The sequence below is a fragment of the Apus apus genome, chromosome Z (assembly GCF_020740795.1).
Source record: "Apus apus isolate bApuApu2 chromosome Z, bApuApu2.pri.cur, whole genome shotgun sequence".
Classification (NCBI taxonomy): domain Eukaryota; kingdom Metazoa; phylum Chordata; class Aves; order Apodiformes; family Apodidae; genus Apus; species Apus apus.
In genome coordinates this window covers 9331305-9356682 of record NC_067312.1, presented here as the reverse complement: position 1 = coordinate 9356682, position 25378 = coordinate 9331305, and the positions used below count along the sequence as shown (strand labels likewise).

Below are 25378 nucleotides of genomic sequence, written 5' to 3'. Positions count from 1 at the left end.
AGTGTAGTTCCTCAGTTCTGGTTCCCTGGAGTAAGCAATGCTGACTTGATACTTTAGCTTGTTTGTAGATTCAAGTGTAAAGGAATGTGAAGAAATGTTATAAAGGTTTGTATGAGACAGGGCAGTAATTTTGTTCTTTGCCTGATGTCTGTCATTTGCTTTCATGCTCCAAACACTGATTGGCTGTAAGAAAATGGTGCAAAAATCTATTCCTTTAGACGATAAGATTTCTTGAGCTATTGCCAAGTTACTTTTTCTCTTTCCATGGGTAGAAAAAAATGTTGATACGAGAATTGCTGGTTGTGAATTTCGTAAATATTGACGGTTGCAATCTAAACCATATACACACATCTTTTTAGAGTAGTGTCACAGCTGTACTTTTTGTGTTAACAGCATAAACTGGCATTACTGCTAGGAGGAATTGTTCCTGTCTGTCTCCTGGTGCATTTGAACTGTGTTAGAGGGTTGCTTTAAATTTAATCAAGACAAAAAAGGAAGAAGGGGACAGGTAGCTTGGTAGCTGGGGACAAGAGGTTTTTTTGGTCTCTTATTGTGGTGTAAAGGTGACTAGTTTTCTGGCATTTAACAAGGACTGGAAGTGAACTAATAGTTTTGTTTTCTGACAGTGTTTTTGCACTCACTCACTAGTATGTGCAAGAGTGTCAGTGTGGGAAAGACAGCAGAACTCATTGGTGAGGAAGACTTCAGCTGTAGTAGTTCTGATTTCAGTGAGTTTACATTACTGTGGGACTGCATGTTCAGAATTTGGGTCCCTGATCTGAATTGTGGTGTGAAGCCCTGTTTGCTTACTGACCTTCTAGTCACTGTTGAAAAGCATCAAAAGTTTGCATATACCTCACTGTCCTTCATGACTAACTTCTCTGTGTTAGAAGACTGTGCCTTCTAATTGTTTTAAGGCCATGTTTTAATTTTGGCAGCTGAGAGAAGTAATTTTCTTATAATGAGAAATTAAGACTATATTAGTAATCGGGTTGTGTCAAAGAGAATATCATCCTTTCCCACTGGCATCTTGCATGAGTGACCATGATGTATGAGATTCCTTGTCCAAGTTAGGGTGGTTTTTCAGTGGTGAGTACTCACTGTCCCATATTCTGAATTAGTTCTTCATAAGTGCCTTTTCTAGCCTTGAATTTAGTGCTTTCTGTAAGCCCACTGATTTGGTGCTTCTCTTGTCTGCATTAGAATGCTTTTTGTTGCATTTGTTTATTAAACTTTTATTTCAGTTTTGACAGCATAGACAAAGCTTAATGAAGTTAAGAGAATCCACTTGAAATTCAAGTTCAGAATTGACTTCCAAAGTAGAAAACAAGCTTTGCTGGCTGGTAGTCTAGGGCTGACCATTGAACTTCAGGATCAGCATGGTTTCTTTCTAGTGATTTCTGACATGGTTAGAGGTTCTTATTGGTGATTTTAGCCAGTTGTTTATTGCGTCTGTGCTGGTACGACATCTTATATATATATATTGCTTCCTAAAGCTTTGTCTTCTATTTGATATGTTAAGGTTATTCTTTTAGGCTTTTGCACTTGGGATACTGTGGAGATTTCACTTGTCTCAAATCTTTCATTCCAGCTAATCTCTCTGTACCTAGTGTCTGCCTCAAACATTTTTACGCTTGTCTGTTTCTGTGATTTGTAGCTCCCAATCGGTTTTGTGGCTGAGCTTGTCAAAAAACCTGTTGCCCTCTCTTCTGTGCATCATTGTTAAATGGTGTTTAATCCTGCATTGGTAGCCATAGGAAGTAAATTTATTACATAGATGACCCATACAGTTTCCCCAAGTAAACTTATGTAGCTGGCTCTGCTATTTTGCGGGTAGAAAGATAATATGGAGAGCACTGACCTTGGTGCATCAGAGAGCTTCTGACCTCATGATGCCATGGAACAACTTCCCAGATTTTAGGTAGGCAAAGTAGAGAAGAGCAGTAGAATAGGTAGGTTGAGCAAGGAGGTTTAGAGGTTGAGGTACAATGAGTTGGCTACGCAGGGTCTGGAGCACTGTTGTTTATGGCAAAGTGAAGAGCACAGCTTCACTTATGGCCTTGGTGAAGAGGGGTGGCAGTTGCTGAGTTACAGCTGTTGTTACTTCTTTTTTTTACCAGTGTCTGTCTTCTCTCCAACTGATTGTGAAAAGAGAGCAAAGAGGGGAAAATGTACACATAATAGGCCTTCAGTTTTTCTGTGTTGCCCCACCAAAACAGTGTGCTGCTGGATGGGAATCTTTTCTCTGCAGGTTTCCATGGCTTCTCTGTAGCTAGCAGTTGTCATCTTGTTATAAGGTATGAGTAAACTCTTTATCAGAATACAGATACAGCTATCCTGCTATTTTGTTGCTTTTAAATAGTCCTTGAAAATGTAGGTAGTAGACATTTTAGAGGTTTCAGAAGTGTCTTTTAACATTTGGACAGTGAACTAGGGCAAGGGGAAGAATGGTGAGGGAGGGCAGAAAACAAAGTAATTTAAACAGGAACTTCCTAAGCTGTTTTTTCCACGTCCTGGAGTTACTGCTCTTATTCAGTTTAAGTGGTCTGTTGAAAATAAAGGGTAATTTTGGTCCAACTTCAGTCACAGTAATTCTGATTTTTGGACAAGCAATGTGTTGGTGACTTAGAACTTTTGCATTCCAGTAAATTTGTAGTTGCTTGGTGACTTAAAATTACTGCATGATTTTGTCGTTAAACATATTTGTTCTCAGTCTGAAGCTCTTGACCTATTTCCGTTCTTGTAACACAAAATAATATTCAGTCTTCCTCAACAAACTGGAAAAACCTCAGACGCTGAGGTCCTAAAAAGGAAAAAAAAAAGTATGGAGAAATAAGTTACATGTAAGAAATTGTTTCTAACAGTTTGCATACGCATGTGCTTTTATAGATAGTTGTGTAATACAAATTTTTTTCTTGGCACTGTGAAACATGCAAAAATAAAGCCATTTACTGTATCAAGAAGCTTGTAACTGAGGCTAGTAATAAAAATTGAAGACAACAAATACTTGTTCTTTTTTAAATACAAATGAATGTTCTTGTGGGTGATAATAAGGAAACTTGAGTAATTCGAATTGGGTTATGTTCATGTCAGTAACTATCATTTAAGGGGGAAGGAGAGGACAGGTGGGTTGAGTCAGGTAAGGAAACAAATGGAGCATTTAAACTTTCTCCTCACAGGCAGAGAGTGAAAGAGAATTTATTGAGAGATAAGGGTACGCAAGGAGGCTGGGGTTCTAGAGCATCTTAGGCAAGAGTGAGAAAGCAGCGACAAGATTTTGAACAATGTCTAGTGATTTGGCAATATCAGTCTCACATGAAATGAGTCTTTAGGTAAGGCTTTTTCTTGGCATCTGAAGCTACTACACTAGATACAGAAAGGATAGCAGAGAATTGCAGTTCCTACTGAAATGTGTCGTCTTAGATGATCTGTGACTAATTCGCCTATGTTAGGGACACAAATTCTCCAGTGAGGAAATCTGGGGAGTAAATGATATTTAGGTTGATGGTAGTTTTCTTCTTCAACCACAGTATTTTCTGATGTGACAGACTAGTGATTTGCGGCTCCTCTGCTGTTGCTGTTAAATGGTGTTTTCTCTCCTAGGGTTTGGACGTGGCAGAGGGAGAGGAGCGGGGAGGTTTTCAGCCCAAGGCATGGGGTAAGAAACATGCAGAGCACAGATTTTGGCAAGGATCAAACTTAGTGGCAATATAAATTTTCAGTATTGCCACTCTATCAATATTTCTATATATTTGATAAACCAATATGGATGCAAAATTTCACAAGTCTGTTAGATGATTAATGGATTATTTTTATCTCGAACCAGTATTTCTAACTAGACACACCTATACAAACCTAATGTATGCTCAGTCAATGTTAGTATCTCAGACTTACGGAACTCATTTGTACCTATCAATAGCAGCCACAGAGTACCTTGGAGGCTGGATGTTCTGTGTGGTGCACATAGTCTTAGGTCAACGTAAAAATAGATCTATTTCAGTGTAGTGTAGAAAGTGCAAGTTTTATATGAAACCTGGAAGTCTAGCAATTATAAAGTCGTTGCTGTTCTTGAGCTTTTATGCTTTAGCTGTTTGGGTGCTGGTGGACCCTAAAATGGAATCAAAAGGAGTTACTCAGCAGCTCAGAAGTTTGTTCTCAGATTTATTGGAATAACTTGCTTCATAGAAGTGTAGCCACCACTGCTTTCACTCAGTGTTTGCCTCTAATGGCACATCACTGATGTTATGGTGAACAGAAGGCTCATTCTGCTGCTCTAATAATCCTTCCTGTTCATGCTTGTAGATGAGAAACTGAAAAGGCATTTTTCTTTAATAATCCCTTTTCACCTTTTAAACATCTGTGTGTTTTGGCACTGGTGTCAGGAGTGCATTCTGAAATACTCTTACTGATGTTCTGACTCCTGTCCTGCGCATGTCTGGTGCTCTGAAAGGACATGATACTGATTTCTCATCAGTCAGCCACCTGCTGAGAAACTGTCAGCTTATTGTTGTGCATATAAACTAATGATTTATGGGACTGGGAGGAGTAGGTATGCTGTTAATGCTTTTTTTCAGGAATTGTTTTGGTTCAGTTTCAGTAATTTTTTTTTTCCCAGTCTCCACTTTTTTTTTCTTTTTTTCTCCCTTTTTTGTCTCTATCCACTCATAGAGGAGAAATTTTTCTTGAAGCTAAAACTACCAAGTTAAATTATGTGGCGGTTGAGATGTTAAATCTAATACGACTTCAGCTAAGAATTGTGGCACTTGTGTTCATTGAATGACCCATGTGTTCTCTTCCATTTCTTAACTCTTAAAACTCTAGGACATTTAACCCTGCAGACTATACGGAGTCTTCTGCCACTGATGGCTTTGGGACAAAATCAGAGATTTGGGAGACTGGTCAGAATGATGCAGATGATGGAACTGGTAAGATGCTTCAAGAAAGTGGAAGGATTGGAATGAAGGCCTGTAGCAAATTGCAGTCAAAATAACCATTCTGTTAGGGTTCAGTTAACTTCTGAAAATGTGAGCATGTCTCACATGGATGGCATATTTCATTTTTATAGCTTAACTGCAGAGCACATACTGTAGACTGAGTGACTCTCTGGTTAGAATAAAGGAAGGGCAATGTGCAGGGTTTTTTTTGTTTGTTTTAGTAGTAACAGTCAGTCCCTTGAGGGAAAAGGATTGGAAGAGTTATTAGAAGAACCTTGTAGGTGAAGAACTCTTTAGATATCTAAGTACTGCTTAAGAGCTCACCTAATGTAGTTAAGGAGTATAAGTCGTACTAAAAGGGATTGGTCCACAGGCTTTGGAGAATAGTGTGTGAATATCTGAGGAGAAGAAAAAAAGTAAAAGAAAAGCTGTTTACAAATACAAATCCAGTCAGTGACGCTGAGATGGCTATGGGAGCCCCACCTCTACAATGCAAAAGTGTAAGGATGTGAGTTTCTGGGATGGAGCAGAGTTCCAAGATCTTCCAACTTGAAGAATTATTAACGAAAGCATGAATAGGTACTTGATTGGGAGCCAAAAGAGCTGTCTCCCTGTCCAAAGATGGAGGCAACAGTGAAGTTTCAAGTGTGAAGTATGCGTGCCTGGCTAAAGGCAAGGGACAGACATAATTTGGAAAGGAACGTCTTTACAGTGGTCTCATGGTGATTCAGAAATGAAGAGTTTGACCTGCTCATCTGTGACTGGGAAAATGGGATAGCTTACTGCTTCCCATAGTCCGTGACAGGTGATGAAGACAAAGGAATCCATGTGTCAGAGTGCAAAAAGTCATGTATGTTGTTGTCCACACTTGGGAACCACTGAGCAATAGGAGGGTTGTTGTTTTTTTTTTTTTACCCCAGTAAAGGGTAGCTTTTCTGATCTCTTTAATTCCTGAAACCTGCTTGGATGATTTTTCATCAACCCCTGTGTCATGTGTGGAAGTAGGACTGATCATGGGGGCCAGGGTTTGCTCTGTTGAGTTCTGCTGTGCTCTGAGCTGCTGGAGATGCAGCTTTCAAAACTTCATACAAGCTGTTTTCTACTTATCTACGGGAGACTGTAAGAGGCTTAAAGTTTATGAGGGCTTATTAGGCAGCTGTCTTGTCCCTCTGCCTTCTTAGTCCTGTATTGGAGAGTGGCCCTGGTTATATTAGTGGTTATTGAAAGGGTGCTCTTTTGATAAATACATCATCTTTCCAGGCAACCACTTTTGAAATTACTTAGTGCTGTAGTGCTAACAGAAATGCACCTTTTACTTTCACTCATGTTAGTTTTTCAAATAAGTTTGAGATAATGTGTTAGAAGGACAACCAATAATTAGAAAATTCCCGTAGGAATACTGACACTCTTGTTTGCCACATGGTAGCAGAGGGCAGGGTGTGTTGTCTTAAGTATTGCTGAAGCAGTAAGGCTAATTAACTGAAGAAAGACATACAAGAATCATGTGATGGAACAACCAGAGGTAGAAATTTACTGGTTAGTTGTTAATGAATGCAAATGTAATGCTGCTTACAAATGATTTTGACTTGTGCTTCTCTTCCCAAGTGAGCTTGAATGTTTTGTGATCCTCCTTTTCAACTCTCGGTAGCCTTTCTGTGTCTCCCCTATGGCAACCTCTGTTCCCTCTTGTAGGCATCTCCTCAGTCTTCAGTAACGGGAAGAATTCTGCCTAGGAGTACGAGTAGCTTGGTGTGGGTAAACAGGTCCCCTGAGGGTATGGTTTTGTCGACATAAGGGGTTTGCTGCTGAGCAAACGTTGGTGGAGGTTCAGAATGTGCTAGTTGACCTATGGAACTTGGTTTTGAATCCCGAGTGCATTTTTGCTGTTAGGCTGTGTGCACCTGTCACCAAAAACTGCACTGAACTTCAGTAGTGCAATTTAAGACATGTATGGAAATCAAGGGAACATGGTATGGAGATGGTGGTATGAAGAAGGCATTTGGGTATTTTCGCTGCCCTCATCAGATTAATGGTTCCTAGGGCTATGAATGAGTGTCAGTGTGGGAGGTTCCTGCAAAAAAGTTTGGTTGGTGGAAATGTAAAGTAAACTAGTTAACAGAATGTTTTTTGTGTGCTAGGTATCTTTTTGCTGGCAACTTAATTTACTTTCAGTGCAAATGGAAAAGGCACCGTAAGTGACAAAACATCTCTTTATATATTATTCCAGAAAGAGTGTTTTATTTTGCAGTGTTTCTTCTTTGGACAAGCTGAAATAAGTGTCCAAACTAAAAAGAAGATATCTCTTTAAAAAGAATAGGCTTTAAAATTGAATCCTTTAGTTTTGTCCAAGTTGGAAGCACTTTCAACCTCATGTTGAAAAGCATCTTGAGGACTATTAGAAGAGGCTGCAGCTGGTGTTGTTGTTCCAAAGCAGAAGAGAGTCCTGGGAAGGAAGGTGAAAGTAGCAGAAGGGGGAAAAAGTAGCAGATGAGGTGTGTGGGGTTCGAAGCAGGCTGTACAAAGCTGAGCTGGTGATTTGGCGTGTTAATGAGAAATATCTGTTTTCAATTGGTGCCTTTTTTACTATTATTATTTTTCCATAATTTAGGGTGCTGTGTGTTAGTTAGAAATGAACAGTCCCAGTAATAAGTAAATTCACATCTTTAGGAGCTCCACATTGTTCATGAGGGTGATGCACATATATGGAAATCCATAAAGGCTGCAGTGTGCTAGTGAAGAGTGTTGGTAAGGCTACACACAGAGGAAGGACAGGATGGAAATCCCTCTCTTTATTCCTAGTTACTCATTTCTTCTTTCATCTAAAAGAAAGAAAACAAGATTAGCCCAAACTACCTACTTAGAAAACTAGTGTCTTTCATCTGCAGTTACATTAAAAAGGAGATAACTGGGCAACTACCTGGAGAACAAAAAACAATTTGCTTATGAAAATGTTTTCTGAAGACATCACACAAATGCAAACTCTGTGGAATGCTGAGTATTTCCTAGATATTCTCTCTTTAAGCCAGTGCTGGGAAATAATCAAACCCAACATTTTCAATTAAAAAGAAATAAACTTTTTTTCCCAAAATGTATGTGGCCCCATACATGTCCTGAAATGGCTCTAGAACCTCTTGATCTGACTTGTTGGATACCAGAGGAACTGATTAGCCTGAATAAAAGTTGGTTTTAGGTGCCCCACGATGTAATCCTACAGAAAAGCTATCTGGTGGAAATTAAATTTTGAGTTGTTGCTTGAAATAAGAAGAGAGTACAGGACAAATCTTTAATAGTTTATAACATTTAAGTGAATTTTATTCCAAATAATTCAGCTTCAGTTTCCCTGCATCCAGATTTTTATAGAAGTAATGTGGAACTGAAACGCAAAGAGAAGGGACCGAAGGGAAGAAACAGAAAGACCGATCCTCATGGAAGGGAGAATCAACTTGAACAGTGTGATTGATATTTTCTTAAAGGCATGCTGAGTGTTCAGTCTCTTTTTTGTAATGTACAAGGCAGTAGGAGTGCCCAAGTGACAAATCACAACGTTTTTTGTAAATAAGTTATTTTGGTGGTGATCACTTCTCAAAGTAGGTTATAAAAATGATACTATATTCTGGTAACTTACTGATACCTCTTCTTTGACAGATTTTCATAAATTTATCAGAAAAACACCATTATTTTAGTCATGGACCACCTTAAAGGACTCTGAAGAATGACCAAAAAAAAAAATTATAGTGTAACTGTTAGGGGAGGGAAAGGGGCTGTGTAGCTGAGAAGTTACAAGATAGTTGATGTCTGGGGTTTTTTTTGACTGTTGTAGAAGTCAGAAGGGGCGTTTTAAGGAAACCTTCAGGTCTTTCTAGAATGTGAATGTAATCCAGAAGGGAAGAATTAGTACACAAGTTTGGGATACACCAAAATAAAATCATTTTGGGCTTAATAACTATGGCTGATTACTTAAAAAAGAGGAAAAAAAATATCAAGTAGTGTGTCAGTGAGGCGAATAGCTGAAGACTTAGGAAAAACATATTGTGTACTTTTTATTGGCTTTATAACTTTCTAAAAAATGAACTTGTTAAAAAGTGAAACAGGAAAGGGTCACAAATAGCCACTGAAACACAAACCATAACTTCAGTGGAAAACAGAGAACTCATAAATTGTGATGCTTTGCAAGGCTGGGAGGTAAAAGTTGGGAAGAGGATCTGTGGAGTTGCAATAATGACAAGGTGAATTTTGGACTAAAATGAAACTGGTGTGGTAATGGTAAGATCAGACTTAGAATCCCATGAAGAGGAGAAAGGTGTTAGCAAACTGGATTTGATGTAAAGAAGAACAGTGAAATAACTGAGGCTGGAGGCACTGAGTTGGGAAGGTAGAATGTAATAAACTTAGCAGCTTGAGTAAATAATAGAAGTATTTAAAAAGTTTTAAAGTGTTTAAAAAGTTTAAAAGTAATTTAAAAAGTGTAAATGCACAGTATCATGTTCGTGAGTAGAAGGAACAGGTGAATGTGTGTTTTGTGTTTGTTTTAGCAGACTCTGAGCTCTGTTGTTAGAGTTCTGGCACCAGCACCAGGTTTGTCTTCTAAAGAGGCAGGCTTTGCTCTCACTGATTCGAGGTAATACGAGCAAGGCAAATACAAGTAATAATTAAAAGAATAAAGACTAGAAGAGGGGATCCTGTGCTGGCCAGGGGAAGGGAAAGAAAATACAATTTCTCTAAGAACTGCAGCTCATTGAGCTTTTCCTCCTTTCCAAAATTTCTGTGGGAATGTGTGGATTACTCTAGTAATTTTGCTGTGATCAGATATGATTATTAGTTATTTTGCTGCATGTAGAAGCCTCCTGGTTAGGGACTATTCAGTAAAATGCGAGCATGAGACGTTTCAGGCAACTCTGTATTGCTCCACAGAGCCAACACAGAGCAGATGTTACCTTGCTCAGGACCTGCCAAATAATTTTGGATTCTAAGGTATAAACCCCCTTTCTTCTTGGCACCGTGTGTGTATTTTTGTGGTAGGCCTGTTCACCTCCCTGCACTAGTGCCCTTCTGACCTTCCTCTGCCCAGGGCTCTGCTTTTAACAGTGTACAGAAAAATGCACTGCTGTAGTGATGGCATTAGTGCAGACTGTATTTGATGCTGTCTTCATGGGGCTTGTTTCTGGAGGAATGTCTCTCAGAGAGTTCCTGGTTAAGGAGATGATTAAAGCAGTAGTTCTTTTGCTTTTGTACTTGATCAAAGGTGATGGTAGCAGGAGCTTTACTGCCGGTGTTTTCTTCTCTCTTGGTTGTGTTGTTCAAATGAACACTCAGGTTGTTGCTGGGATAACCTTCCCTGTGCTTAAGCTGGTAGGCAAGGCCTTCAGTCCATTTATTGCTCTCACATGTCTGTGCCTGCTGCCTCCTATGGAAGGGACAAGGTTTTTGCACCTGTAGGATTGTTTCCTACAGTTTTCCCATTGCTGAATGCTGCGGACTGCATGCTGTGCTCCAGTTACGGGAAGAAGCATTTTGCAGCTACAGTGGAAGCTATTGACTCTTCTGCTGCCGTTATAGGAATTATATATTATTTCAAATAGAACTGCTCTATTGAGAAGGGATTGGGGTTGTTCTACCCTAAGGAGACAGTTGACAGATTGCAAAGGAGCGTCCAGAGGCCTAGCTTGAGTCTGAAATTTGAATATGTTGAAAGTAGCATCACGGATGTCGGAGCAGGTGTTACTGCTTGTTTTGTTCAGGCTCTGTATGAATTTATGCATGAAACTGAGAGATCCCACAGGATGGCTGAGTAACCTCTCACTGTTGTTGAGGGACACAGAAGGAAGTTTCTCCAATATTTGGGATTAGTCACTGGTGTCAGATGTGTTTGTGCAAATTATGTCACGTATCCTAATGGCTAAGAAATTCCTGAAATCAGAAATTAAAGAGGGGAAAAACCCTACCACCTCCTGAAATTTTAAATCTGCACACCAATTTTCTAGAGTTCCCCATGTTTCCAACCACCATCTCTTTGCCTTGTATTCCATTAATAATGAAAAAAAGATTGCTTATAAAGCAGAAGGGTTGAAGTATGACATTGTGCTTTTAGCTCATAACTGTTTTCTTTCCTTCCACAAATTACAATAGGAGCATGGAAAAACTCAATAGAAGAATGGACAGCAGAAGACTGGAATGAAGATGTAAGTTCACCTTATTGGATAGGCTGATTGATTATTCACCCTTTCCAGAGTTTTCTATGTTGCCTGAAAAAACTAAATGTTAAAAATAATTCTTTGCTGTATGCATGCAATGGTGTTTCTTATTGTATTTCTTCTAATTCCTATTTTAAAAAATAGGCTTATATTTTATATAAAATTGAATGAAGGAATTTTAATTTATTTTGCTGGATGGACAATACATAGATAATAAAATTTAACTTTTTATTCAAAATTAAATATTTGTGAATTATAGCTCTCCACTGCTCAATGCTGGTGGGTATTAACTCCATACTTCCCCCTACTATTGTGTAGAGATTTAAAGCCATATTATCACAAGATTTGTGTGTAATTAAGTGTTGAAGCTTTCTATCAACTTCAGACTCTTCATTTGATGCCTTTTGTTTAAAATCTGTGTAATTATTTCACATAGACTACTTTATGTTCATAATATTAAAAACAGGAGCTAGTAATATGCTGAAGTTAGCACTTAATTACTTCACTCCTATTATGTCTTCATGATGTGTTGTCTAAAGTACTACAGCAATTTTGGTTCTCATTCATTTTCGGGCAAGAGTTGTCTTCATGTCTGTAAAATATTTGGCATTTGTGATCATGGTTTGTGAAAATTGCATGTGTGATTTTAAGTTTTCAGTTACTGTATTAAAGCTTAAGCAGACAAATGAGGTAGCAAGAAATATGGAAAGGAAAGTTTAGCTTTTAAGAAGTTTTCCATCTTTTATAGAAATATCCAGTAATTTGAGTTTATTTTCATAAGAGTTAAGAGACTGTTATCCTTCTTGCCTCCTTGTGTCATGTGTGGCATGTCAATGTTATCCCTACAAATGTGTGGATGTTTCATATGACAGATACGAAAACTCTGTCCTTACCTGATGAGAGGTCTCTGTCTTTTGGGAAAATTCAAAGAAACTTCTAAACCTCTTAGGGTTTCTGTATCAGTTACTGCCATAAAAAGCTGGCATAATTTTTTAACCCACTATTCTTCAATCCTCTATTTCTGCAGCATATGCTAGAGGTAGACTAAGAACAGTGAAAATTTCTGTCTTCATTACTCACCCCTGTTTGATGCTGGTACAATACAGCATTTGTACAATGGGAGGGTTATTGAGCCATGCTGACTAGGGGTAGATTTTTTTTAAAAAATTAATAATTAAACTTGAGTAATCTGGAGGTGACTCTTAAAAGAGAAGCAGAAATCTCTAGCCTGTTGTTAACTTTAATTAATTTTAGAATCCTGGAAAGATCCATGTAACATAGGAGAAAGTTGTTCATTGTCACTTCAGAAAGAGTGAATGAAATCACAGAATGTTAGGGGAGTTGGAAGGAACCTCTGGAGATTGCAAGATGTCTACACATTATCCCAGAACATGCCTGGGGAAAACATAATGGAAAAATGGATTAATCTGATGTAAAAAAACCCGGAAGCTTAAGTATACAGCATGTGCCATTCAGTGTAGTTGTATGGAAAATAGGTCCACTCCAAATAAATCTGATGTTGGTCTCTTAAGTAAATTGTAAGTTAGCTGTGTATGTCCTTGTAAGAGATTTGATATACATACTTTGTTCTAAAAATAATTACATGCTATCACAACACACATTAAGTGGATTAATTTCTGCCTTGCAAATATTGGCAAGTAAATCTTTAGCAGGAGGGCCCTTATTGAAAGTGGACATTTCTCAGAGGGCTGTAAAAGAATCCAGCCCTGGGCTGGATGCCATCTAATGTCTTTATCAGTGATTTTGAAGTAAAAATTAAGTCACTACTGAATAAAATGCATGGGAGATTTAAAAATTATTGGCACAACAATTAAAAGACATGTAGAGAAATCTGGACTTCTGCTAGACTTGACCTGTTCAAATGAAAAATGGTTTCATATAGCCAAGGGGCCGTTTGTTTTATGGGAATAAAGGCACACCTCCAAAACAAGGGGCTGTTTTCTGAAAAGCAGTAACTGAAAAATTTTCAGGATCGCATTGGACAATGAAAAAAGAACAGCTCAGCATGATCTCCTAAAGGGCTGATGCTGTGGCATAAAAATGAAGGCTGTGGTAATCTTTTTGTTTGTAGGCACTCTTCCCTGTCTCTTCATAGTTTTTGATTTATGTTTATGTAGACTCTATTGAACTTGCTTGCGAAGTACTGCATCCAAATATTCATTGCTTTTATAAAATAAAAATTGTGGAGAACAGCTGAAAATTATTTACTGATAGAAGAGGTCCTCGAAAGTGAGATTTTTAGTTTACTGAATCTGAAAATATAATGGGCTCTGGTTGTAGTCTGTCTGACAAAGGCATAGTATGAACCTATGGCTGGAAAATGGAGCTGTGCATTTAAAAGTATAGTAAACAATTCTAGCAGCATGTCTAATGACTAAAACAACCAAAGAGGCTGGTGTCGATCTGCTGGAGGGTAGGAAGAAGCTGCAGAGGGCCCTGGACAGGCTGGGTCAATGGACTGAGGCCAGTAGCATGAAATTCAACAAGGCCAAGTGCAGGGTCCTGCTCTTTGGCCACAATAACCCCAGGCAGCACTACAGGCTGGGGGAAGAGTGGTTGGAGAGCAGCCCCTCAGAAAGGGACCTGGGAGTGCTGGTTGACAACCAGTTGAACATGAGCCAGCAGTGTGCCCAGGTGGCCCAGAAGGCCAATGGCATCCTGGCTTGTATCAGGAATAGTGTGGCCAGCAGGAGCAGGGATGTCATTCTCCCTCTGTACTCAGCACTGGTGAGGCCTCACCTTGAGTACTGTGTCCAGTTCTGGGCCCCTCACTTCAAGAAGGATATTGAGGTGCTGGAGCAGGTCCAGAGGAGAGCAACGAGGCTGGTGAAAGGACTAGAGGGAAGGTCTTACAGGGATAGGCTGAGGGATCTGCGGTTGTTTAGCCTGGAGGAGACTCAGGAGGGATTTTCTCACTCTCTTTAACTACCTGAAATGAAGGGAGGTTGTAGTCAGATGGGGTCTGGACTCTTTTTCCAGGCACCTAGCAACAAGACAAGAGGGTATGGCCTGAAGCTGCTCCAGGGGAGGTTTAGGTTGGATATTAGAAAGTAATTCCTCATGGAGAGGGTGATTGGACATTGGAATGGACTTCCTAGGGAAGTGGTAGAGGCACTATGCCTGGATGTGTTCAAGGAAAGGCTGGGTGTGGCACTTAGTGCCAAGGTCTAACCAATGTGGTGGTCTTAGGTGATAGACTGGGCTTGATGATCTTAAAGGTCTCTTCCAGTCTTGGTGATTCTGTGATTTGCTATCTGCAGATAAAGACCAAGTGTTTTTCTGAAGAACTTTTTGTTTAAATGTGTTGTTTCCTTGTCAGATGCAAGTTGCTAGCAGATGAGTGAAATTTAGTGTTGTCTGACATTAGAAGGGTTAGGTTTTTCTGATCTAGTAGTCCTGTCTGATACTTACCTTTAGTAGTGAGTATTTAGCAAATGTAGTAGGTTGTCAGCACACTCTTAAATAGAATGGAAACTCATTGCAGTGAAAATAGGAGTTTGTATTTTGTTAGAGGGATCTTCAGGATGTGGACAATGAAGGACCAGACAAATCTTGAGGTGCTGTAGATGGTTTTTCTTGTTAAAATTGCAATTATATTCGCCTGGCTAATGAAAATGAATCACAGAATTGTTTTGATTGGAAAAGATGAGTCCAACATCAGCCTAACTCTACCAAATAAAGTTTAACTGCAGAAGCTATCAGAAGGGGAGAAATAGAATACATTCAGATTATTGGAAAGTGGATGAAGGCAGACGTTTTCTCTATGACACTGGTAGTCTTAGGTTATATTTGAAAAAACAGCAACACTTTAAAAAAAAGAGAAAAAGTGGTTTTTAGTAGAAAATAGAAAAAAGTGTTTTGGGAAGCAGCATGAAAACTTGTTTTCTTTATCTTCAGTGCATCATATCAAAATAGTAATAAGATTTTGTTATTTCTGATTTGTTGATGTTTTTATGGGGATGCTGGAGTATTATTTTCCTGTTCTCCTCACCTATGAACTGGCCATAGTAGCCGGTAATTAGTTGTTAAATATGTTGCTTGTTTGGTGATTGGAGAATGATTTTTATCATAGGAACAGGAGCTGAAAAGCCCAGACATTTCACTGCAGGTGGAGGAAATACCCTTGTGAGGCAGATGTTTGCGAATGGTTCATGACCATTCATTCAGTTCTGGGAAAATGCTGGAGTCTCAGTGAAAGATTTGTGAGCGTAGTGTCCAGTGAGCATAAATAACTTTGTTAGGAGCCGATAATGCTACTTCTAAGAAATACTAAATGTATCTGCAAAAATACAACTTTCAGCTCCTGCTGCACAAAGTATGTATTTTGACAAATGCTGTAGTCCCAGCAGACCTCTGAATTAAGTGCTTGATTGGAGCTTGTGGCAGTGAGTTTGCCACAGAGTGTAGTGTGTACTACAGTGTAGCTGAGCTGGTAGCTGGAGACTTTTGTTTTGCGTGTCAGTTCACTTGAAGAGAAGTTTTCCTCACTCCTGTGTCAAGCATGCTTCTGTGTTGTCACAAACATCCTTAGGATCCTTGATTTGCTTAGTTTTCAGGATTCATCAGTGTTTTGACCACAGTTAGTCTTACCCTGGATTATGGGAGTGTAAGAAACTGTTGACATTACGGATAATTTAATATTTAACCAAAGGTTTGCAGAACATAGGCTGCTGCTCGTGCAATTAGCTGTCCTCCTTATGCCACAAAAGGCAGGAATCTGATAACACTACAAAAAGTACAGTACCCATTGTGCAAAAATAACACATTCAGTGAGGAAGGGGCTGAATAAGAGAGAAGCAGCCTCTTAATTGAAATTATGCTAGAGCTGAATCTTCTTTCTTAGTTTTGGTCAGTGCATAGAGTTGAGGGCAGGCAGCATTGTGCACAGGACAGAGGTGTATTCCAGAAAGATGGGATTGAAATTATGTTGTATTGCCAGCAAAAGAAGGTAGGAATTTTGGTGCTACCCACTGTTTTCATGACACAGTTTGTTGCAAACAAATGGGTGCTAGGGGAGTACATGAAACATTTGAACTTTGCTTCTGAGCGGTACGTGGTTGTTTGCAGTCAGCTCTTCTGCGTGCTGCTTAAATCAACAGTGCTTCAGAGGGGAATCCCAGTCAGATGACAGTGTTCAGGGATATACGTGCTTTCAGTAGGATGTGGGGTGGCAGATGAAATTGGCTCACATCCATGATGTCCTTTAAACTGGACTGCTAGTGACATATACAATTAAAAATGCTTAGTTTCCTGGAAGAGCTGTATTCAAATGTCACATTCTGAGTGTTTAAACAGGTCAGTTGTTCTTTGGTAAGTAGGTAAGGAGGATGTTGTGCAAATTTAATTTAAAATATAGGTATTATAGGGTTATACATGCATATCTTTTCCTTCTTATACTTAACCTGTACTGACTTAACACCTGCTCTGGTTTGCAAGTATTCATGTAAATAGCAATCAGTTAAACCTAGGAAGCTGTAACTGTTTACTATTTTTTAAAAAGGAAAAGCTAACAAAAAGCCTCTGATGGTGATGTGGGCTGAGTTGTAAAACACAGAGATACATGAAATTAATGGGGATGGTGCAGTGTGTTAGACTTCTGGAGCAAGATTTATCAGAGTTTCTCTATAGAGTCCTAAATTATGTCTGCACAAGGTATCTTTACACTGATGATATACCAGCTGTCATGTTAATTACTTTCTACCGGTATATTTTTCAGTTCAACTCCTGCTCAAACTGATATAGCTACACTGCTATGCCACTGTGTGTGTTCACTAGGTGAAATTTCCTGATACTTTAATTAAATTTGTATGCAGTTCTGTGGAGAGGACACTGAAGTTCAACTATATGTTTTTGTCATTTTAAGCAGAGCTGCAGCATAACTAATTGTAATGGTGTTTGACTTCACTTTTATGTTGAAAGTGCATGACCAACATGGAATTTCTGCAGATACTGCAGCAGTGAAATGTGACCCCCTGTATTATTAAAATACCTTTCTCCCCCAACCCACCTCTCTTTTTCAGCTTTCTGAAACAAAAGTCTTCACTGCTTCCTCTGTTCCAGCTGAGAATCATGTGACTGCTGGGCAAAGGTAAGCTCTTTTCCACATTTTTCCTATACCTGAAAAGTCTTTTGCTTTGTTAGGTGATGTTTGCTTCCACATACAAAATGTTGAATAAAGCACAGGGCAGCCCTGGTCAGGGATTTGTCAAGCTAATTTCATAATTGCAAAAGCCTTGCTTGCAAATCATTGGTTTTATGTGTTCCAGTGATACCTATTTTTCACTATGGAGCCAAACTTGCCTAATCCACTAGCATAATGCTGAGAAGACCCTTCCTTCTTCACAAAGACTGCTTACAGGCAGGAGTAAAAGTAGTTGGCAAGAATAGTTTTCTGCTGCTGAAAAGGAAGCTCTGGCTTTGCTGTCCAGAAAGTGGAAATCCTGCCTCTGTAGATGCAAAAAGTGTTCAGAATGTAGTGCGTTGATTGATGTCTTAATAGAAAAGCTTGGGTTGGTAAGAAGGTGAATTTCCTGGTAGGCATCATTATTACTTGCCTTAACTGATTATGTAGTTTGGATAAAGAACCAAAAACAAGGGGAGAAAAAAACCAACCTGTTGGATCATGGTGATGATAATGTGGAATCAATTATCTGTATTAGCCTCAGGTCCTAGGTGAGCAGATTAAAGTTCTATGTTGAAGACTTCAGTAGGTGGGTAGCATGAGATCTGAAAATTAGATGGCCTAATGGTCTCAAGACGTCTTGATGCAGTTGTACTGCTGTACTCCAGACTGCAGCAACAATTCCCTTATAATATGAATGTCATCTGGAGAAGGCATAGTGTCAGTTGGTCTACAGTTCATGTTCCTGTGCTTCTTAAAGGTGATATGATCACATGGTCACTATTCTAATGGAAATATTCTTCCAGTGGATGTCCCTCAAATTATGTTAGAAAATATTCCTGTTCATCAGCTCAAATTCTAGTGGTTTTGTTTTGGTTTTGGTTGTTTTGGGCATTAAGAAATCTATGCTAATGAAAATGCTGAAAGCATCTCTTCAGCCCAAGGTTGTGGTATATTTAGGATAAGTTTAAATCAGATTTTTTGGAGTAGATTTATTTTATTTCTGAATGCTTCCCTTTTTCTTGGATAAACCTGTGCTAAGTATGTGTCAATGTTTGACTCAGTTTGACAACAATGCTCTCGATCTCGGGTGATACAGTTGTGGGGGTCTACTACAGACCTCCAGATCAAGATGAGGAAGTTAATGAGGCTTTCTACAGGCAGTTGAAAGCAGCCTCACAACTACAGGCCCTAGTCCTCATGGGAGATTTTAACTACCCCGATATCTGCTGGAAGACTTACACAGCCAGCCTTTCACAGTCTAGGAGGTTCCTCCAGTGCATTGATGATAACTTCTTAATGCAAATGGTGGACAAGCCAACTAGAAGAGGAGCGCTCCTGGATCTTGTATTAACTAACAAGGTGGGCCTTGTTGAAGCAGTTTTGGTCAATGGCAGCCTTGGCTGCAGTGATCACGAGATGGTGGAGTTCAGGATCCTGTGTGGAAGGAACAGAATACCCAGCAGGATCAGAACCCTGGACTTCCACAAGGCACACTTTGGCCTCCGTAAGCAACTGTTAAGGGAAATCCCATGGGACAGGGTGCTAGAAGGTAAAGGGGCTCAAGATAGCTGGTCAGCACTCAAGGACCACTTCTTGCGAGCACAGGATCAGAGCATCCCAATGGTTAGGAAATCTAGTAAGGGAGCTAGGAGACCTGCATGGTTAAAAAAGGAACTACTGGGCAAACTCAAGTGGAAGAGGAAAATCTACAGATCATGGAAGGAGGGGCTGGTCACTTGGGAGGAATATAGGTCTGTTGTCAGAGGATGTAGGGAGGCAATTAGGAAAGCTAAGGCCTCCTTGGAACTTAACCTTGCAAGTCAGGTTAAGGATAATAGAAAGGGCTTTTTCAAATACATAGCTAACAAAACTAACACTAGAGGCAATATTGGCCCTCTGATGAATGAGGTGGGAGCCCTGGTGACAGAGGATATAAAGAAGGCAGAGGTGCTGAACGCCTTCTTTGCCTCTGTCTTTACTCCTGCAGGATTTCCCCATGAGCCCCAGATTCATATAGCCCCAGAAGAAGTCAAGATAGAGGAGGAGTTTGCCATGGTAGATGAGGATTGGGTTAGGGATCAGTTGAGTAATCTGGACATCCATAAATCGATGGGTCCGGATGGAATGCACCCAAGGGTGCTGAGGGAGCTGGCGGAGGTCATTGCTAGGCCACTCTCCATCATCTTTGGTAAGTCATGGGTAACAGGAGAGGTGCCTGAGGACTGGAGGATAGCAAATGTCACTCCAGTCTACAAGAAGGGCAAGAAGGAGGACCCGGGTAACTATAGACTGGTCAGCCTCACCTCCATCCCTGGAAAGGTGATGGAACAACTTGTTCTTGTCACTATCTCCAGGCATATCAAGGATATTGGGGTCATCAGGAGCAGTCAGCATGGTTTTATCAAGGGTAAATCATGTTTGACTAACCTCATAGCCTTCTATGAGGAAATTACTAGGTGGATAGATGATGGCAGAGCGGTAGATGTGGTATACCTTGATTTCAGTAAAGCATTTGACACTGTCTCCCACAGCATCCTTGTAGATAAGTTGATCAGGTATGGGTTTGGTGATCAGGTAGTGAGATGGATCAAGAACTGGTTGAAAGGAAGGAGTCAGAGAGTTGTAGTCAATGGGGCAGAATCTGGTTGGAGGTGTGTGACCAGTGGAGTCCCTCAGGGGTCAGTACTGGGACCGGTGTTGTTCAATATCTTCATCAACGACCTGGATGAGGGTATAGAATGTACCCTCAGCAAGTTAGCTGATGACACTAAGCTGGGAGGAGTGGCTGACACACCAGAAGGCTGTGCTGCCATTCAGAGGGACTTAGGCTGGAGAGTTGGGCAGGGAGAAACATGATGAAGTTCAACAAGGGGAAGTGTAGAGTTCTGCATTTGGGGAAGAAAAACACCATGCACCAGTACAGGTTGGGGGCTGACCTGCTGGAGAGCAGTGTAGGAGAAAGGGACCTGGGGGTCCTGGTAGACAGGAGGATGACCATGAGCCAGCAGTGTGCCCTTGTGGCCAAGAAGGCCAATGGCATCCTGGGGTACATTAGAAAGGGTGTGGTTAGTAGGTCAAGAGAGGTTCTCCTACCTCTTTATTCTGCATTGGTGAGGCCGCATCTGGAGTATTGTGTCCAGTTCTGGGCCCCTCAGTTCAAGAAGGACAGGGAAGTGCTTGAGAGAGTCCAGCGCAGAGCCACAAAGATGATTAAGGGAGTGGAACATCTCCCTTATGAGGAAAGGCTGAGGGAGCTGGGTCTCTTTAGCTTGGAGAAAAGGAGACTGAGGGGTGACCTCATTAATATTTACAAATACATAAGGGGTGAGTGTCAGGGAGATGGAGTTAGGCTTTTCTCAGTGATGACCAGTGATAGGACAAGGGGTAATGGGTGGAAATTGGAGCATAGGAGGTTCAAGGTGAATATACGAAAAAATTTTTTTACTGTGAGAGTGACAGAGCCCTGGAACAGGCTGCCCAGAGAGGTTGTGGAGTCTCCTTCTCTGGAGACATTCAAAACCCACCTGGATGCATTCTTGTGTGATGTGCTCTAGGTGACCCTGCTCTAGCAGGGGGGGTTGGACTAGATGATCTTTCGAGGTCCCTTCCAACCCCTAAGATTCTATGATTCTATGATCCCCTCCCCCTCCCACCCAGGTAGGGAAGGAGAGAGAGAAAAAAAAGAGAGAGACTTGGCTAGATTGAAAACTGAACCGTGCAACTTTATTTAGAATACTAATACGTGATATAAGAGTGTGTATATATATATATGTGATTATACAAAGGTGTGGCAGAAGCCTCTCGCCTCCCCCCACCCCCAGCAACTCCCACAGCACTTCCCTCAGACGAGACAATTCCGAGGAATCCCGAAGCTGCTCCTGGAGAAAGGCAGAGAGTTACAAGGGTCAGGAGGGCTTGAGGTCGATGTCCCGATGATGGGCAGATGGTGTTTTCCCAGACGCCGGCCACGAACAAAAGAAAGAGAAAGAGAGAGAAGAAGGAAGGCAGACAGAGAGGCGAAGCGAAGCGGCGAGAGAGCGAAGCAGGAAGGAATGAAGTTTTCTTCTGTCATCTCCGACCTTCCCCCGAGCCTACGTAGATATATGGAATGGAATATCTCTGGCCAGTTCTGCTGTTCGTCTAACCCAGCCTCCCACAGGGGGGCCACAAATCCCCCCGCAGTGTCTGAGCTGGCAGAGCAAAGGCACGACCTTGAGGGCCCAGCAATTACAAAAACATTCCAGTGTCTTATCAACCTAGCAGAACACGCAGTTGTTAGTTGAAGAAAGCTCACTGAAATGAAAAAAGGAATTAGCAAAAGAAAAACTGGCTTCATCCTGGCTCAAACCAGGACAGTATGTGATAGGGGTTAGTAAGGCATACCAAAACAAAGAAAATTAATGTTTCTCATCCTGCTCAGGTATGTGTCGTAGTGTAATTTTGGATATGTGCCTGCTGTGAGAAACTTAGCTTTTATCTGTGCTGCTCCTGTGAGTTCCATGTCACTGCATATTCACTCAATCACTGCATGTTGACTTTATTCTTTAGTGTGCTCATACCTATCCTCTACAGAGGTGGTACCTTGATCCCTTGCCCTTTCTAAAGGGGTAGTGTGATACACAGAATGTGGATTATCAGTATATATATATGATGGGCTTGCAGGCAGGATTGTCTCCGGTGATGTGGTTATGTTAATCACATAGGTTATTTATGTGGTATGTGATGTTATAAATTTGATAATGTTTGAAAAAAAAAGAGTGCAAAGATAATATATAATCTAACTGTAGCGGAAGGTTTCAGCTAGCTAAATATTACTTTCTGGCAAAAATTTCTATTCTAACTCTTTTTGTATTGCAGACAAGCAGTATTTGAAAGGACTATTTATCAGTAATAATTCCGTTGCTGGTACAGCAGCTTTAGTGTTGTTAGTCCTTTCTTCACTTTCAGTACAGCCTCATCATCATGTTAATTGCAGCTAGACTTCTCTTTTTCTTACAGTATTGATTTGGTAACACTGCTTCAGAAGCCTGTGACTTCTGCCCAAGAGACAGAAGGCAACTCATTTGAGTCTCCTCAGCAGCAGACCTTTGGCCAAGCCCTAGTCTTCACAAATTCTCAGCACAGCACTCAGATGGCATCAGGAACTGGCAGCTCCAGTGCTGTAAACTCTTATTCTTCTCAAAGTCTGGTAAAATTATCTTATGTTTTCTAAATATTCTTAATGAGTAAATATTTCAGGCTAAACAACTTTTCCAGTACTGGACATTTCATGAAATGTTTCAGTAATTGTAAAATTCAGGTGACAAGTGTTGAAGGAATGGAATTAAGAGTTCTGTTCTTTCCATTCACACACACATGCAAAAATAAGACTTCCTGTACTTGTTTTGCTAAGTAGTTGTTTCTTGATTTACATGAAGTACTTCTATTACTTTATGAGCAAAGAGTAGGTGTGTTTACTGCATGCTGATTTAGGATGAAATAATTTGTTTATAGGAAAGAGCTCTATGCCAGAAAACTATGTGTTGTTTCCAAGCACATATCCAATTGCTTTTCATGGAAATCTGCCTGTTTCTGAGTCAATTGTGAGGGCTTGAAACTGAGCACTTAAAATTTACTAAACGGTTGGACTGATTTTCAGAGAATAAATATGCGCACTTTTAAGGTACATGGATTCAAGTAGATCAGTATTGTTGCAATCACAGTGGTCAAAGTTGTATCAATGATAATCAGAGAGGACTGGGCCATGTGCTACAGCTGCTCAAAGTTTTATTGGTCATTTTTTAGTAATTGAAGGCTGAAGAAGTTTTAGTTGCTGCCAAATAGCAGCTGTAGGCTTTAACCCTATGGTTATGTTCAAGTTATTTATGGGATACTTCACTCCACTCCTTCCCTGCCTTTTTTTTGTTTGTTTGTTTGTTTTTTGGTCTTTTGGTAGTCTGCAGTTCTTTGTTCTGGCTTTGGAGAACTTGGATCCTCTAAACTGGCAAACGCTACTGGATCCCAAATCTTAGACCAGTTGAAATCTCCAGGACTGGGCCAGTTTACCTCTCAACAAAACCTCAGTAGCTCCTCCACCACTACCACAACAACCACATCATCCTGGGATCTAAAACCACCCATTACTCAGTCCTCAGTCCTTAGTCAGTTTGGTAAGTGCTTTGACATAGCTTCCTCTCTCTGTTAGCCTGGACTATTTCTTAATGCCAGTGATAGTTTAAATTGCCCTAATAAAAAACTTTTTTCCAAAAAAATGTAATCCTAATAATACAATCGATTGCAACATTGTAAGAGTTACATTTATTGGCTGGAAATAGGCATTATGAGTATATGACAAACTAGGTTTTGATAGGCTTAACCTTATCCATCGTTATTGACCAATGCTCTGAGCCACTGCCTGGCTTTCAGTATCCAAAAAATATGACTGGGGAAGACTTGGAAAAAAAACTGTTAATGTTCAGTATCTTTTGAGTTTCAGCTAGGTTGAGATGATAGATGAGTTCCTATTTGTGCTGAAAATCTCATTTGTCAGGGCAGGAAATCCCAACTCATAATACTTCTAAACTGCAATTCCAGACCCCGTGGAAGTGATCACAGTTTATCGTGGTGGTTAATTGCAGTGAAACTTACAACAGAATCATAGAATGCGGTGTTTGATTAAAATAATCCATAACGGTTTTTGAGAGCTAATGTGTGATAATGTTAGGTGACTACATAGATAGTTTTGTCTTCATATTTTTGAAGAAAGCCAAGTAATGCTTGCCCACTGCAAGCATTTATTTAGAGAATATCAGATGTTGTCCTTATTGCAGTGATGAAGGTCGTATGAAAATCGCGTGAAAATCATAGCTGTTGAGTGTGTCAGGTCACCCAGATTCTTTCATGAAGAGTAGAAGTGGGACGGGCAGAGTATAATGCTTTAATTTTGATACTTATTTTTCCTAATGCTGACCAGACTTTAAATCCCAGCCTGAACCATCCCCAGTTCTGAGCCAGCTGACCCAGCGACAGCAGCAGCAAGTGCAGACAGTTACTGTTCCTCCTCCTGGGCTGGAGTCCTTCTCTGCCCAGGTAAAACTCCGAGAGCCATCACCAGTAGACACCTCTACAGCTGTTAGCAAAATGTTGCAGCTCCCCACTGTATCTATGGATAACCAGGCAGTGACTGCGCATCAAACCCAGCAAAAACAGATAAAACCACCAAAACGGAGGATAACTCCAGCATCCAAGGTAGGTAGTTGAATGGTGGCTGCTCCTTAATACATGTAAAAACATACAAAAGCTTGTGTCAGAAATAGTGCAGCCAGCAGGACCAAGGCAGTAATTGCCCCCTTATGTTGGGCACTGGTGAGGCCACACCTTGAATTCTGTGTTCAGTCCTGAGCCTCTCTCTACAAGAAGGACATGAAAGTGCTGGACTGTGTTGAGGGAAGGGTAACAAAACTTGTGAAAGGTCTGGAGCACAGCTGTTACAAGGAACATCTGAGGGAACTGGGGTTGTTTAGTCTGGAGAAAAGGGGGCTGAGGGGAGACCTTATCACTCTCTACAACTGCCTGAAAGGAGGTTATACCAGGTGGGAGGTGGTCTCTCCTTCCACTTAACAAGAGAAAGGGTGAGAGGAAATGGCCTCTAGTTGTGCCAGGGGAGGTTAAGGTTGGTTATTAGGCGTAGTTTCTTCCCTGAATGGATTGTCAGGCACTGGGACAGGCTGTCCAGGGAGGTGATGGAGTCACTATCCCCGGACATATTTAAACAACACGTAGATGTGGTGCTGGTCAACATGGTTTAGTGGTGGACTGGGCAGTGCTGGGCTAATGGTTTGACTTTTTAAGTTCTTATCCAGCTTGATCATACCAGAATGATTCTGTGATTCTATGCAAAGTTGCTAGGGAGAAAGAGAGCAAAGACCATGATATATTTCTTGTTTATAAAGCAGGAAGTTCTAAGCTGGATAATTTTCAAGTCTGAAATACAGTGATGTTTTCTTTTCCAAGCACAGATCTGGTTGCCCTGTGTGAAAAATGACTGTTGCTGAGTGTTTTGGGGTTGGTGGAGTAGCCACAACATGAATGTTGGCTGAAAGCAGATGACACTTTGATATTGTAGAATT

General features: G+C 40.5%; 1 protein-coding gene and 1 non-coding gene across 6 annotated transcripts in view; both read left to right on the top strand.

The window, feature by feature from the left end:
* UBAP2 (ubiquitin associated protein 2) overlaps positions 1-25378 on the top strand; it is a 107223-nt gene that overhangs the window by 40546 nt on the left and 41299 nt on the right. For all 5 annotated transcript variants that reach the window (XM_051643678.1, XM_051643681.1, XM_051643677.1 and 2 more), the window contains exons 7-13: positions 3604-3658; positions 4822-4925; positions 11061-11113; positions 17167-17234; positions 22269-22458; positions 23206-23419; positions 24223-24497. In XM_051643678.1, coding sequence (XP_051499638.1) covers positions 3604-3658; positions 4822-4925; positions 11061-11113; positions 17167-17234; positions 22269-22458; positions 23206-23419; positions 24223-24497 — 959 coding nt within the window. The remainder of the gene's footprint in view (positions 1-3603; positions 3659-4821; positions 4926-11060; positions 11114-17166; positions 17235-22268; positions 22459-23205; positions 23420-24222; positions 24498-25378) is intronic.
* LOC127396110 (small nucleolar RNA SNORD121A) lies at positions 25231-25314 on the top strand. The gene has a single exon (XR_007891910.1). It is a non-coding gene; the product is annotated as a small nucleolar RNA SNORD121A (small nucleolar RNA).